The sequence below is a fragment of the Schistocerca gregaria genome, chromosome 4, assembly GCF_023897955.1.
Source record: "Schistocerca gregaria isolate iqSchGreg1 chromosome 4, iqSchGreg1.2, whole genome shotgun sequence".
Classification (NCBI taxonomy): Eukaryota; Metazoa; Arthropoda; class Insecta; order Orthoptera; family Acrididae; genus Schistocerca; species Schistocerca gregaria.
Genome location: NC_064923.1, coordinates 457,848,066 through 457,865,430, shown reverse-complemented (window position 1 = coordinate 457,865,430; position 17,365 = coordinate 457,848,066). Strand labels below are relative to the sequence as shown.

Genomic DNA, 17,365 nt, shown 5'->3' with positions numbered 1-17,365 from the left:
CCCTCTGGAACTCGTCTAACTGGGCAACTCGCTGGCGAACGTGTCCCCTGAACAAAGTGCACGTTCAGGTGATACTCTAGTAATACTGTTCGCTCTCGTACTTACCGGCACGGCCGTCTGAAGCCCTCTTATCATACATCAACAGATGGGCACCACATTACGCAGCCACCCATGCTCCCCGAGTGCGCAGCATAGCTGATGCTGTGATCATATCAAACCTCTCCCCCAGTTTGAAGTAGATCGCTCAGGTCACTCAGGGTGCAGCTCTTTTTATGACTATCAATGGATATTTCTCTATTTAACACGTTATAACAAGGAAACTAGTTACCGTACGAAGACCAGACTTGGTAGCATTAACGTCAAGGACATGGGGAAGCGAAATAATGCAGAAACAATTCAATTGAAACACTTTTAATGTGCTGCTCCGGTGCATCATACCATTACATACCGGTATCATTACTGTAAGTCTAGTAAAGGTTTGAAATTTTGTGTAAAGTTTGTTGTACCTCACTAAGTGCTATCATTCTCAAATAATGGATGAATATAGTCTGGTTATTTGGGCTTCGTGAGCTACGCTTCTTTTTCACTTCCACCACTTTGAGAGGATCGTGGTTCTTACACCACAGGTTTTTTTGCAGATAGTAAGTAATGTGTGCATCACGTTTGGTTGAAATCAATACAGTGGTTTAGGAGGAGACGTGAAACGTACATACATACAGTTTTTAATGCAATACATATGGAGATATTGATAAGATTTTAAAGTGGTGCACAGATTGGTAGTTTACTAGAAATATGAAACTTTGCACCTCACAAAATTGAAAAAAGTAATCTACGACTACAAAATGAATGAATCATAACTGCAAGCAGTCAACTCATAGAAATATATGTTTGTAACAACTTGAGGGGATATTAAATAGAATGATCTCATAGCCTCAACTGTAAGTAAAGCAAGTAGCAGACTTCGATTCATTGGCAGGATACTGAGAAAATGCAGTCAGTCTACAAAGCAGACTGCTTACACAACAGTTGTGCATCTCGACTTATAAAAATTTTCACAGTTGTGTGGAACCGATACCAAAGAGGACTATGAGGTGATACTGAACGTATACACAGAAGGTCAGTATGAATGGTAACAGGTTTGTCTGATTCGGAGGAGACAGTCATGGAACTGACGAAATTCCCGAATTGACTGACGCTTTAAACTACAAACCTACAAACGGTCATAGAAATAGGTTTCTTTAATTGTATCTTCAACTGACACATTCTACATTATAACGTTTATCACGTACTCCGTGACAAAAAAAAAAAACTTGAAACATTCAGAAGACATGGTTGGATGTCAATGTAACTTCGTCACGTACCTACCATTGGCGGGTATGTTAATTATTAGAGTTGCAATTTTCTGTGCCAGGTAGAACGGCAGCCAGAGTGTATTAGCGTTGACCGTTTTTATTTTTTGTAGTGATGTTACCAGGCCTGATATTATATACAACTGTGATAAAAGCGTCAGATGTTAAGTGATAACTGTGAAGGACACTGAGATGTCACGTACTCGTTTGAGACAGCGTTTCCGGTACCTGACACAGTTGGAAAGGGGCTTCAGTGTCTGTCTCCATTTGGCCTGCTGGTTGAATCCTGCAATATCCAGATTTGTGGGGCATTCGAATGTGACAGTGGCCCGATGTTGGACTGCTTGGGTACGCGAGATAAGACATACTCTTCGTCAATGTTGCAGATGAATGCACCTGATCATCACAAGAGGAGGTAGTCGTATTGTGCATAAAGTAAATCGTAACCTCTTCACATCTGCGCCTGTCATCCAAGAACAAGCAAAGGGCTCCCTTCGACATTTTGCGTAGTCCCGCTCCATTGGTTAGAGCCGGGTAGCAGAGAGATTAGGACATTACTGTTCCTTGCGAAAGCTACTGTTAACATCGAAACATAAATGGCTGCTTCTGGAGTGGTGCCGTGACCGGGAAGCATGAACTATCCAGATGACCATGGTCAGCGAGTGTGGAGGCAACCTGGGAAGAGGTCCCATTCTTCCAATGTTTTGCAGAGACACAGCGGCGTTACTCGTGGCGTCCTAGTGTATGGAGTCATGGGGTATGACTTTAGGTCATAGGTAACAATTGCTTGAGATAACTCTGACGGTACAAGGGTATGTCACTGGCATTCTGCGTCCTCTTGTCTTACCTCTCATGTGACAGTATCATGGTCCCGTTTTTCAACACACATTGCAAGCGTCTATATGAACAGGCTCCATGATGTTGAGGTACTCCAGTGGCAAGCACGATCGCCATATCTGTCCCCGATAGAACATTTTTGGGGCCAGCTCAGACGTCAACTCCATCCCACTGTCAGTATCCAGGATATCAAGGGCCATTTACAACAGTAGTGGTTCAATTTCCCTCAGGAGCGGATGTAACGACTTTATGCTAACGTTCCCAACCGAATCAGTGCATGATTACACGCTAGTAAGGTAGCAACCTCATACTGATAGGTGGTTTCATAGTTCCAACTACTTCGTAAATCTGACTCGATTTTCTAATCACCTAAAAAACATCACACTCCCTGTCAACCCGTGAAGTTTCATTTCGTTTTCTCTTCCCCTTTCTCGCGTTTTTTCGTCAAGCAGAGTAAGATAATGTTTGATCTCCAAAACATGACACTACCTTATTAACCAACTAAATAGATAATAGGGGATAAAATGTGTATCTTCTTCTCCTCCTCTTCTTCTTCGTTTTAGCAACAACCTCTCTTATTTGTTGCACAGTTTTGCTTGGGCTACGGTCCCCAACTTAACATTAATTCTATTTTTGATTCTTCCGTGACGCAACTCCATTTGCTGAAATGCAATCTCTACGAATGGACATAAGACCTCTGCTTCAGTTGTCTGTGATCTTGTCATGTGATTCGTTCGTGCATTACACATTCCTGTTAGAAAAGACCAGCTCGTATAGGTATATGCATAACACGAGTAGGTAAAAATACCAAATGAAATATTTGAAAATATCAACAAATGCTTCATGGCAAATGGATTACTATCAAATTTTGGCAAGGTTCAGTACATACACTTCAGTACTTCTCATTGGATCTCTTACTACATAAATGGCTTTTTCAAAAAATTAAATTCATATAATCTTTCACAAAGTTAAGACATTTTCGTTGCATTATACTTAAATAAGTTACTCATCATTTTCTTCTTTTCGCATCCAAACGGTCTTCTCAGTGGGAACAGTGAAACACGGTTCGTGTTAAACTATACAGAGACAGCCTCATTATACTTACCTAGATTGCAGTACAACTGAAGACTCGGTTAAGTGGTGTGTCCTGTGAGATAAGCATCATACTTTTAATTCAATGCCACGCCACGTAGAAGTTATTACCGCAGCACATGGTGGCTCCAGCAAGTAACAGGCATTTAATTTTGTCCTAATGAACCGTATACCAATCATTTAATTATATTTTTATTAAATGTGAAACTTCACGTATTACTGATAATTCTTTTACTGTTTTTATGTCCCTAAATAGCATGTGTTTGTTCCTTTTCTCTAGATACTCGTCTCTCCCTCTCTTTTTTTACCTGCATTCATATTTTTGTGCCTTTAATAGCATAATAGCGTTCACTGTTCGAATGCCCTCCACACAGACACGCACGCACGCACGCACACACACACACACACACACACACACACACACACACACACACACACACCTATCTGTATGCATGTATGTATGTCTCAGATCTCTTACAAATCCCCTGGATCGATTTCAACCAAATCTAGCACACAAACAGCAAATTTCAAAAGTATCAACATTGTGGGGTTTATAACATCCTAGCTCCAACAGGAAATACGGACAGATACGTGTTTTTCAGCCCTACACGACAGGCGTACTGTATGGGAAATGTGTTAGCCTGCTGTGCAGGGCAGCCTACACAACAGGGGCAACAAATGACCTGAAGTGTAGGTTGCTGTGCACAACTTGCATGTTGTTTTGAGGTAGTAACGTCCTGCCTTATTGGCTGCTTTTATGGGGCTACACGTGAGGATGAGCAATACTGGGGAAAGGTTGAGATGAACAGAGGAGCGGACAGATAGACAGAGGGGGCACGAGGGAATGGATAGGTAGAGAGAGGGCTGGAGGAGATGGGTAAGAACAAAGGGGCTGTTGGAGATGGACAGAGAGCAGAGAGAGGGAGAGAGAGAGAGAGAGAGAGAGAGAGAGAGAGAGAGAGAGAGAGAGAGAGGAAGTAGAAAGAGAAGGTCAGATGAGAGGGGGCAGAACTTATCCGAATATGCAGAAAAAATTAATTTTTTCTGCAGATTCGGATAAGTTTTGTTTGTTTCGTTCTCAACATTTGTAAAACTCTAATTCCTCTCTCTCAAACCCCACCCTTTGGAGAGAGAGGGAGAGTTTTAGTTTTAACGAATCAAAATTTACGACGTAAATAAGTATTTCTTATTTAGCCGTAACCATTCTCCACGCAAAAATGAGAACATAGTTTTTCTTGAATTACAGCGCCAACTAGAAAGAATCAAAACAATTGTTTAAGACGAAATGTACGTAGTTTTTTATGTATAATCTGATTCCGCAGTAAAAAATGGGAGTTCCTATTTGAAATGTTAAGGTTCTTCCCGCGCCACCCCCCGGAGGCAGGGGTGGCGGGCTTATTTTAGCACCAGCAGATGTCCCGCTCGAAAAAAAACCGACTTCGGATTCTACAAATTTTTTCGTGTGAATCTTATTTTTCGAGTTATTCTGGTTTGTCAACTTAAAATTTACACCCTATATAAACATCACCTGGAATGTGCCCCGTTGATTAACACAGTAGGCGCGAGTTCGTGAGGGACAACATTCGAATCCTCATCCAACCAAACAGACGCTCGTAGGTGACCATCATTTGCCTAAATGGATGTGGCAAATGTCGGTGTGGTTTCTTTGAAAAGAACATGGCCGATTTCCTTCCCAATACATGCTCGCGCTCGTCGTCACCATCACGTTGGCCTTTGGCCTTTGATCTTCATTTTCTCAACATGCCTATACAGAACTGTGATTACATTAATATCTACTGTATGCCACAAGTATAGTTGAGTCGCTCTTCATTCAGTATAGATCCAATATCAACAGAGTAGACTTCATCGGATGCCGTATCACGGGAAGAAGGTTGGTGTAGAAGGACTCTCATCGCCTTTTTCGCTCATAATTCGCGAAATGTGACAACATGGACGGAAGTTTCTGGAGATACAGGAACACCGACTATTCTTTCCAGAGATCGAATCACTTCTTGTTGATTCCTTGACGGTGTCGTTACATTGTTTCCTCTTAGTAACTTGCTTAACTCTTTCTTCCATCATACGAAATAAGCGCAACACACGCATAAGCAAGAATGGTATCTTACAGCTGTTCCTATTACTCGCTCTTCAAATGTCTGTGAATTCCCAAGGGACCAAACTGCTGAGGTCATCGGTCCCTAGACTTACACGCTACTTACACTAACTTAACGCTAAGGACAACACTCACACCCATGCCCGAGGGAGGATTCGAACCTCCGGCGGGAGGGGACGCACGATTAGTGACATGGCGCCTCTAACCGCGAGGCCACTCCGCGTAGTCACCCTTCCAATAGAGTAAAATCTCGAAACAAAAACTGATAGGGACAGTAAAAAACAACGCAGATTTTCTTTAAGTAACACAGCAACAGTAGCCTACCTTATGAAACAGTTAATACAAAACATTACAAAGAAAAGTAAATGCTTGCAGGAAGATCCGACACTACTCGGAATCTATATACAGGGTGTTACAAAAAGGTACGGCCAAACTTGCAGGAAACATTCCTCACACACAAATAAAGAAAAGATGTTATGTGGACATGTGTCCGGAAACGCTTAATTTCCATGTTAGAGCTCATTTTAGTTTCGTCAGTATGTACTGTACTTCCTCGATTCACCGCCATGATTTCATGCGGGATACTCTACCTGTACTGCTAGAACATGTGCCTTTACAAGTACGACACAACATGTGGTTCATGCACGATGGAGCTCATGCACTTTTCAGTCGAAGTGTTCGTACGCTTCTCAACAACAGATTCGGTGACCGATGGATTGGTAGAGGCGGACCAATTCCATGGCCTCCACGCTGTCCTGATCTCAACCCTCTTGACTTTCATTTATGGGGGCATTTGAAAGCTCTTGTCTACGCAACCCCGGTACCAAATGTAGAGACTCTTCGTGCTCGTATGGTGTACGGCTGTGATACAATACGCCATTCTCCAGGGCTGCATCAGCGCATCAGGGATTCCATGCGACGGACGGTGGATGCATGTATCCTCGCAAACGGAGGACATTTTGAACATTTCCTGTAACAAAGTGATTGAAGTAACGCTGATACGTTCTGTTGCTGTGTTTTTCCATTCCATGATTAATGTGATTTGAAGAGAAGTAATAAAATGAGCTCTAACATGGAAAGTAGGCGTTTCCGGACACATGTCCATATAACATATTTTCTTTCTTTGTGTCTGATGAATGTTTCCTGAAAGTTTGGCCGTACCTTTTTGTGACACCCTGTATAACAACAAAATCCCCCTAATAACCTACAAGAAACCCACCTGGCACGTTCTTAATTTCACGTACTACGTCGTATACTGTATATTGGTACGGATTATGGGTCAATCAGTTAGTGTAACATAACGACTTGCTGAGAATTCTGAGGATAAGTACTCCACAAGATGGCACGCGAAAGACCGGCCCCCAGTTCAGACTACTCGCTACTTACGCCCGAATTGTTGCCCGCCACGAGAAGATGCAACAACAAACAGACAAACGTCCAAAAATTAGTAGTAAACAAATACTAACAATACAAAACGTTGTCGCGACAGCTTCGGAACAACAGGTAACAACTGGCGTGCGACAATGAGCAGTCTAGTACTCGCGGCCGATTTTTCGTGTACAACCCTGTATATTACTAACAATTAGCGACTATACCAGACCCAGACCAGTTACGGGTAGCCTAATTAACGGATTCCAAGAGCAACAAAGATTTGATTTTCATCTATACATAAATAACTTGCGAACCCGGCAATGCTAAATATGCATGAAAATTGGATATGCGTCCTAATCTCCTTCTCTCCCCTCTCTCTACCTCTCTCCTCCTTCCCCTTCTCTTTGGCCATTTCTTCCTCTTCATCCTCTCTGAGCCTTGTTACTACAAACGAAACCTTTACTAAGAACTGAAGTCGGTTAAAATGAAGGGGTAATCGGTTGGGATCATTGGTGTAGGGGGTATGAGAGAGACCTCACCAGCTGCTGTATCTGTGATCTTACTAGCTTCAATGACAGTATTTCCGTAGTAGTATCTAATCCAAAGCCGATATGCCATAAATACAATTTTCCTGTTTTCTGTTACAACCGACTGCGAGGAAGCAAATAAAACAGTGCAGTGTTATATATAATTTTTGTTTATACTGATATACAAAAGGAGAAAGAATATATACCGGAGAAACAATCTGTCTAATGTATTAAATTCCCTGCTATCGCATTTAAAACTAAGTATGAGAAAGAAAACGAAACCGCACATTTTCACAGCACGGCACAACATTCTCTATCCCGCAGTCGGTTTTACGAGAAACTTGTACATTGTTGTTTAAAACCAATAGCCTATGTCAGTCTGAATGTCTATCAGTTATCGCGTGAAAATTGGAAGTATCTCGGAGTAACTACTGCAACGTACATCCCTCTGAAGCTCCTTACTGTTTTTACGCCCCACACTTCCCTACAGTACAAAATTGGTGATCCCTTGATGCCTCGGAACGTGTCCTTCCAACCGAACCCTTCTCTCAGTCACGTTGTACTACACATTTCTCTTCTGTCCAATTCTATTCAGTACGTGATCTTCCCATCTAATCTTCAGCATTCTTCTGTAGCACCACATTTCAAAAGCTTCTATCCTCTTCTTGTCTAAAACTGTTATCGCCTATGTTTCACTTCCATACATGGCTACACTCCATACAAATACTATCAGAAAGGAGATCCTGACAAATCTATACTCGATGCCAACAAATTTCTCTTATTCAGAAACGCTTTTTTTGTCATTGTACATCTTAAGTTCTCCCTACTTCGACTATAATCAGTTATTTTGCTTTCCAAACAGCAAAACTAATTTACTACTTTAAGTGTTTCATTTCCTAATCTGATTCCCTCAGCATCACCTGATTTAATTCGACTACATTTCATTATCCTCGTTTTGATTTTGGTAATGCTCGTCTTATATCCTTCTTTCAAGATACTGCCCATTCCATGCAACAGCTCTTCCAAGTCCTTTGCTGCCTTTGACAGAATTACAATGTCATCGGAATAACATCGGAGATAGGCTACAACCCTGTCTCACTCTCTTCTCAACCACTGCTTCCCTTTCGCTACAACCCTGTGTCACCCTCTTCTCAACCACTGCTTCCCTTTCGTGCCCCTCTACTCTTACATAACTGCCATCGGGTTTCCTAACAAATTGTAATTAGCCTTTTCTCCCTGTATTTTACCCCTGTCACCCTTAGAATTTGAAAGAGATTATTCCAGTCAACATTGTGAAAAGCTTTCTCTAAGTCTACAAAAGCTCGAAACGTGGGTTTGCCTTTCCTTAATCTATTTTCTAAGATACGTCGTAGGGTCGGTATTGCCTCACGTGTTCCAACATTTCTACGGAATCCAAACTGATCTTCCCCGAGGTTGGCTTCTACCAGATTTTCCATTCGTCTGTAAAGAATTCGTGTTAGTATTTTTCAACCGTGACTTATCAAACTGATAGTTCGGTAATTTTCACACCTGTCAGCACCTGCTTTCTTTGGAATTGAAATTACTACATTCTTCTTGAAGCCTGAGAATATTTCACCTTTCTGTTACATCTTGCTCACCATATGGGAGAGTTTTGTCATGGATGGCTCTCCCAAAGCCGTCAGCAGTTCTAATGAAATGTTGTCTACTCCCGGTGCCTTGTTTTAACTTAAGTCTTCCAATGCTATGTCAAATTCTTCACGCAGTGTCATGTCTCGCTTCTCATCTTCCTCTACGTCCTCTTCCATTTCCATAATATTGTCCTAAAGTACATCTCTCTTGTATACACCCTCTATATACTCCTTCCACATTTCTGCTTTCCCTTCTTTGCTTAGGACTGGTTTTCCATCTAAGTTCTTGATATTGATACAGGTGATTGTCTTTTCTCCAAAGGTCTCTTCAATTTTCCTGTAGGCAGTATCTATCTTACCCCTAGTGACATATGCTTCTACATCCTTACATTTGTCCACTAGCCTTTCCTGGTTAGCCATTCTGCACTTCCTGTCGATCTCGATTTTTAGACGTTTGTATTCCCTTTTGTCTACTTCATTTACTGCATTTTTTAATTTTCTCCTTTCATCGATTAAACTGAATATCTCTTGTGTTATCCAAGGATTTCTACTAGCCCTCGTCTTTTTACTTGCTGCCTTCACTAATTCAACTCTCACAGCTACCCACTCTTCTTCTACTGTATTCCTTTCCCCTGTTCTTGTCAATCGTTTCCTAAACGTTCCCTCTGAAACCCTCCATATATGTCCTATGCCTGTCCGAATGTTAGAGTATTGTGTAAAAATTTGATGTTATCGATCACGAACTTTTCGAGATTTTTGCTGACTATTCCCCTTTTGTTCATTCCACCAATCGTGCAGAAACCTGAAGTAAATCAGTCAACAACTTTTGGATACTTTTGGTAACAACGTCTTGTCTTGATATAATAATATACGTTATTGACCAAATTTAAAAATTTAATATGCTTTCGTAATCTACTAATTAAGAGGTATAATCAGATTCAACACAGTAAGACAAGTATGACAGCTATAAATTGTGTATATGTCTTGTAGCAGCATAAGTCACAGTGACCAAATTCCCAGACTATATTCATCCAGTATTTGAGGCTGAGAGCACTTAGTGACTTACACCACACTTAACACATCCAGTTAATTCACTGACATCCCTATAAAATGATGAAAGGAAAACAATTTACCGCTAACTACATTTTCGCCATTCATGTAATAAAACTGCCACATCAGGCATGACGTTTTAATTTATTTATTCTGTACTACAAATTGTATTCGCAACACATTTCTTAAACAGTGTCCACTCATAACATTGAGTGTATATGCGAAATTATATCATTGTACGATACATGGTTCAGGAGAATTGACGTCATAAATATTGAGCCGCGTGAAAATCTTACTTTTGCTTAAAACGATGCGTATTTTACTCTGATTATGCTTATCCAATGTTTGATAATGGCTCAGCGACTTCCAACAGACAACTTGGATCAAACTTCCAAAAATCGTTTCAAACATTTGCTGACATACACGCTTAACGTCAAACAATTAACACACTACATAATTTGTAAAGTAACAGAAGTTTGAAGCTGTTTCGTACATTGGAATTCCATTCTTAAAAGAATCGTGGGTTTACTGGTTTTTCTCTGACTGACTGCTATGCTAAACTGACAATAAAGGCCTTGTAATTACCTCAGCCTGACGGTCATGTTTTATGCAGTCTGTTAATTGCGTTGTTCTGCAGCTTCTAATAGGTGATTGTGCAAAGGAAACACCGTTCCTTTATGTTGATTGTTGTAAATGCGTTAGCAAAATGAGAAGATTTTTGTTCATAACGTGTTTTAAATTAACAAAAAATAAAATATAAGTAATGTTCGAAACTAGAACTTGTTTCAGTAGAAAAAGTGTAAATCTATGTGTAAGCTGTTTATGCCATTCTCCCGACCAAGTGTGTGATCAGCACCTAACAATTAACTGTTGCTGGGGACAACACGGGTAACGAGAATAGCACTCAGTGCGCAGAAACACCTGGAATGAAACAACAACTGATAAATTGAGTTAAACAGCTACTCACTGCGGCGTACGAAGGACGTTAGACCACCACAACTTGATGATTGTAAATAAAAGTCCATTCGGGAATTAAAAGCGATACTCGTTCCCTTTGTCAACTGCCACGTGCTGCAGCTATTACAGAGCCAGTTTGTATCAGTTCTCTCCAGCAGTAAACGACACAATAGTAACACGCCACGGTGATTTCTATTCAGGTCCCTCTATTCAACGGCACCCGACAGTTTCCCTGCCACACGGAGATATGGAGCGGGGAGCGCAGAATGGTTCACAGCGACGACTGCATGCCTTTACCCTGACAAAGCCCAGCTCGTTCGACTGGAACGTGAGCGATTTACCGACACGAGAATGCGCCGCCGCAAACCATGTAACTTGGATTCCGCACGCAAGCGAGAGGTGATAGTGGGTGGGTAACATCGCATATCGATTTAATTAACACGATTTCTTACAGGGACGTGAATTTGGCAGTGTCCGGTGTATCTATCCCTCCGAGGAATATGTGCGACGATTATCAACCGCAGTGTACACCGTGGTGTTTATTTCTCTCTCTAAAATCCACTGTCTGAACCAAATGGTAAGGCGGAGAGTTACAAAGTCGCGACGCAGTTTGCCCTTGCTGTGAGCCGCAGCTTTTGTCGACTCTAATAACTCATATTTTCCAAACTCAGTTTGCCTTTTGTGGTCTTTCCCGTATACAGTTAAAAAAATTATTGTTCGTTCACGCTTGTATCTGTTAATAAACGTAAATAAGGAGATGGACTAAAACCTAGATTTCTTGCTTTTGTTCCATAAATAAGCTCCAGTCGCCGACCTTGAAAATGAAACTGTCCAACCTCGACCGAGACTCGAACTCGGGACCTTTGCCTTCGCGGGCAAGTGCTCTACCATCTGAGCTACCGCAGCACGACTCACGCCCGGTACTCACAGCTTTACTTCTGCCAGTATCCGTCTCCTACCTTCCAAACTTTACAGAAGCTCTCCTGCGAACCTTGCAGAACTAGCACTCCTGAAAGAAAGGATATTGCGGAGACATGGCTTAGCCACAGCCTGGGGGATGTTTCCAGAATGAGATTTTCACTCTGCAGCGGAGTGTGCGCTGATATGAAACTTCCTGGCAGATTAAAACTGTGTGTCCGACCGAGACTCGAAATCGGGACCTTTGCTTTCCGCGGGCAAGTGCTCTACCATCTGAGCTACCGAAGCACGACTCACGCCCGGTACTCACAGCTTTACTTCTGCCAGTATCCGTCTCCTACCTTCCAAACATTACAGAAGCTCTCCTGCGAACCTTGCAGAACTAGCACTCCTGAAAGAAAGGTCCCGAGTTCGAGTCTCGGTCGGGCACACAGTTTTAATCTGCCAGGAAGTTTCATATCAGCGCACACTCCGCTGCAGAGTGAAAATCTCATTCTGTCCAACCTCGCTTATCTATATGTATGACAGATTTATCAACATTTGGCTTAAGTGGAGTTAACTTACACCCACTGACAATTAGGAGCCATAATTCGGTCGTAGGCTATTAACCGTTGATTTATATTGAAGGGCAAGCAATATTCGTCCTTGAATGCTACGGTTAAACGTAAAGACATACATTTTAAGATGATTTTCATGTACATGAAACTGATTGACACGTTAACTATGTGTTCTGCTGGTGGTAACATTTTCTAATTTTACAGCTGTCATAGTCACAATCACTGTCCACAGGACCTGCGACATTAGAAAAAACACGTATTTAACTGGAGCAACAGCTATGATGTTACCATAAGATGGTTAGTAAAGAAGTTCTCATACTGCTCTCAGAAAGTGACCGGGACCTGCACATGTAAATGCGAACACTCAGTATCATATAGCAGCTTTTTTTACACTGATACTGATGCAAAATCGCTGTTGTGTGGGCTCCAGTGCTTTCGTATGGGCTCTACCGATTACTTACGATCGTAGTAACGCATTTGTGATTTCTTGAACCTTCTTGCGGCAATACATTTTTAAACGCACAATTTAATATTTCTGCCTCTTTCTGTTGTTTTTAGTTTCAACACTAGACTGATTTACGACAGCCGGCCGGAGTGGCTGATCGGTTCTAGGCGCTTCAGTCTGGAACCGCGCGACTGCTGCGGTCGCAGGTTCGAATCCTGTCTCAGGCATGGATGTGTGTGTCGTCGTTAGGTTAGTTCCGTTTAAGTAGTTCTCAGTTATGGGAGACTGATGAGCTTAGATGTTAAGTCCCATAGTGCTCAGAGCCATGTGATTTACGACAAACTGGACGGAAGATTTGGATTCGTTCATTAATTTTACACATCACCAGAATTTCCTAGGACTTTCTGACGAATATTTTCGCCGTGATCAGATTGTGGAAAAGATAGTAAGTTCCACGTTCAGCCCATATTTAGGATGCATGAATCTCTCCGCTCATCTGTCAGCTTTCCTGCATTCTCTTTTTAGGGAGAGTGTTGTAGGCTGTGCTTTCGCAGCTTTCTCCCAATACATTACGACGTGTCAAATGGCTCTGAGCACTATAGGACTTAACTGATGAGGTCATCAGTCCACTAGGACTTAGAACTACTTAAACCCAACTAACCTGCCCGCGGCAGGATTCGAACCTGCGACCGTAGCGGTCGCGCGGTTCCAGACTGTAGCGCCCAGAACCGCACGGCCACCTAAGCCGGCTATGACGTGTCTTTCGCGTCTTTAATTACATTATTTGGTACATATTTATTTAAGCTACGGCTTATGAGGTCTTAGAAATTTAACCATAGTTGTTCCGAGTTTGCCGGATTTAAGCTGAATTTCCCAAGTTCATCTTTTAAGTAAGTTTTTAGTGACTATCTATTCGACCAAATACAAATACTCTCTTGCGTTTCTTGAAGAACTTTTTGCCTTCTGTAACTTTTCTATTCCGCTAATACGCGTAACTACATAGACCACAGGTTGTGATCATACGCAAAGGGGTTGTCGCGGAGCCTGGTGAAACAAACATCCGGCGATAGAGGAACTTAGGCGAAAGAACTTGCTCCCCTTCTAGTAGCAATTTATCGTAGCTCGCTGGAGCAACGAACGGTACCTAGTGACTGGAAAACAGCACAGGTCATTTCCGCTTTCAAGAAGGGTCGTAGGGCAGATGCACAAATTATAGGCCTATACCACTGACGTCAATCTCTTTCAGAATTACGGAACATGTTTGCCACACACCGTTGGGTGGCTTGCGGAGTATGAATGTAGATGTAGAAATTTCGAGAGAGTACTTTCCAGGAAGAATCGGACAACATATTACTTCCTTCCACATACATCTCTCGAAACGACTACGGCGAGAAAATTCGAGAAATTAGAGGCTTAGATAATCATTCCACCCACGTGCCAGAGGTTAGTTGGCTTGTGGAATACTGATGTAAATGTAGAAATGATGAGCATGGATGTAGTTGCATGTACGTGTGTGTTGCTACCTGACAAAATAATGGATATTAAATGTGAAAACCGTCACCTAATACAATATTCCATTCTACTTTAACAGGGGACCTGATGGACGAGGAGAATGTTCTGGACTTCCTTACGAGCTTGGAAGCCATGGACCTTCCCGATCGCATCGAGGAAGTAAACGCTCGTATACTCGAAAAAATCGTTCAGGACACCGAATATGTGGCCGTATTATTCTGTAAGTATGTGAGTCTGAGTATTTTCTGCATAGAAGAACTACCCCTCAAATGTTTTACTAAAATCAAAATGCGGGGCAGGGAGTTTTTATAATATATATTCTGTTCGCTACCGTACATTAACCTACAGATCAAAGATAGATTTTTGTGTAGGATGTAGCGTAATTAATAGCGAAAACTGACACAAGTGAAAATATATAACAGAAGCGAAAACTTTCTAATAAATATAAATTCACAAAGAAACCGTTTGCTTTATACCTGTAATCACGAAACATCAGTGCCTGTCTTGTGAAGAAGACCTTCGGGCATGTATGCATGGATGTCCAGAGGAACTCTGCAAAACACTTCTTAAAAACACAAGCACTGCAGTTTCGTATTTATGGATCAATACCGGGCCTCTGACCTACAAATAAAATGTCGCCTCTCTGCGGGAATAACATTAATGGGATGTACGGGTATAGGTATGTTACATGGACGACGACATATAGAAGTTTGAGTCTGACCATGAGTTGTGCTCAGATAACCGACCACTCGCGTAAAGCGGTAATTTCTGATTCCTGTTCTGGCACAAATTATCATTGTCGTCATTCCATTAATACAGCTGGAGGTACGTAGCTCATACTCGCCACTGTGTATACATTTCATGTCCATAACTGTACTTTGTCGTTACGACTCTCTACTGACTTCAGTATGAAATTATTGTCCTAGATAGTACAACAATGTTTGCAGTGTAATCTTTTTGATTAAATCCTCATCTAGTTGGGCTCGACTTTCACTCACTGCCTACCTTAACACGAAACGCAAAACTAATTCAACACGTTATATGCTACAATTTACTGCACACCGTTAAAGGAGATGTTCTATGTGTCGTCCTCGATTTGGGTGCAATACTGTATTCTACTCGTAAATCTTGACAAGACACCTGGATAATCTCGTAAATTGACAAGCTCCAGTTCTTCAACCTGATCAGTAGGTGTACTGTACATGTCACTTTCGATCTTTCTCAGAAGGAAAAATTCAGAGGACTCACGTCAGGAAATTTTATAGGCCAGGGTACAAATTATCCCGGAACTATCCATCTTAAATCACGATTCGCTAGATATCGTCTTACAGGAACAACAAAACGTGCCCGTGAAATTTGAGCCCAATTGCGTGGGGATTTAGTCGAAAAGTTTACATTTCAAATACGTTTTTACCAACTGGGGCAATATTTTACACTGAAGTCACTATCACCTCATAACCAAATATTCGCATTTAGCTCGCAAATGGTCCACTTGCGGACCCGAGTTTATTGGAATGTTTTCGCTCCATTTGTCGCATAACTTCACACATGTCAGTTTCTGCTCTTAATTATGCTGCACCGTGTATAGTACTCGAAGGCTAAGCCATATATCCTAGTAGTTCTCATCGTAGGCAAAATAAGATTTTTGGACCTGTTTGTTCCTCACGTTACTGAATTTTCTATTAAATATTGTTACTAAACAGAGCAAAAATATAGCTTTGTTACCTTTGTAAATATTCGTGACTGAATGAAAGTGCTGCAGTTTGTAACGATGTAGTGCCTGTAGAGTTTACTCGAGAGGTGACTCGAAATAAAACTTAAGTAATAACAAAAAAATATTTCTCTTTAAATTTGCAAATAAGAAGGGTGTTTGTTTGTTATAAACTATAGTAAGATACTAGTCAGTACACCCAGATGATGCAGATTTACGTTAGACACTGGAAGAGAATTGCTGTGGAACGTCAGAAGAAAATTACATTCTGCCTATTGGAGGTCTGTATTTTGGAATCAGTACCCATTTTCCTTTGTTCTGTGCGCAGCACGCTACCTATTTAAGTCCTTGTATCACACAGACCACAAACCCTCTAGTAATCCCATTGTTGTCATACCATTAATAAAAGTGACAAAAAGACAACTCAGAAGAAAAATTATGTCAGTAGTGAAGCCAGGCGGTAGGCTTATCCTGCAGATAACATTTACTTGGTTTTAGAGCCCCACACTTGTTGGAATTCCTCATTATTCGTTTAATAAAAAATAGAATAATAGCCTAATTCGACAATCATGCTTTCAGTATACTGCAATGTCGACCGGCCACCGCTTTATCTATTGCCCTGTGGCAAATACTAAAAATAATAATTGAACAGTTCAAAAGTTTTCTTTTTTTTTAACCTTGCGAACGTCAGTATATAACACTATGATTCCGCGGCCTCACACTTGCATTGGGAGCCGCCAAAGTTACTACCATCGCTAATGCAAAACCTAGTGTACTCTGGTTGCTGAAATACGCTGTGCAAAAATTATATTTTTCTATATGAAACTGTATATATTTCTAAGTATGACTGTCAAAAACTGCTAACAAAACATAAATCGTAGTCGATAATTCGACTGAGAATGAAGCTAAAGTACAATAACGGTTCGTTATTCGGCATTGGATTCTGAGTTTTCACAGAAGTGCAGTGCCTCTCTGACTAATATATTTCATATGTTTTTGGAAATCAGGAAATTTTGGAAGCTATGTTGTGCCTCTGTTTTGTGATATATCGTGAAATTGTGTTTAACAACTACTAAACCAATTGTCAAATTAAGAATTGTGTGTTTATTACTGAAATACTTTTTTATATTTTCCTCTACTTCCGAATATATGTGTAGTTTTTATGTATAGTATTTGTGTGAAGATATTCCTTTTGTGTGTATTAAATGGCATCCCAGCAGACACAGACTTATAAAAATGTACTGAAACTTTTTAAATGTGATAACATAAGCCTTGGCCCTTCTGGGTCTACGTCGTTCGAAAGCCAAATGGTTGAT

The 17,365-nt window shown here is 41.2% G+C and overlaps 1 protein-coding gene across 2 annotated transcripts in view; it reads left to right on the top strand.

The window, feature by feature from the left end:
* The window catches only part of LOC126267267 (uncharacterized), a 459,263-nt gene that overhangs the window by 130,608 nt on the left and 311,290 nt on the right, over window positions 1-17,365 (top strand). For both annotated transcript variants that reach the window (XM_049972334.1, XM_049972333.1), the window contains exon 3: window positions 14,418-14,558. In XM_049972334.1, the coding sequence (XP_049828291.1) occupies window positions 14,418-14,558 (141 nt within the window). The remainder of the gene's footprint in view (window positions 1-14,417; window positions 14,559-17,365) is intronic.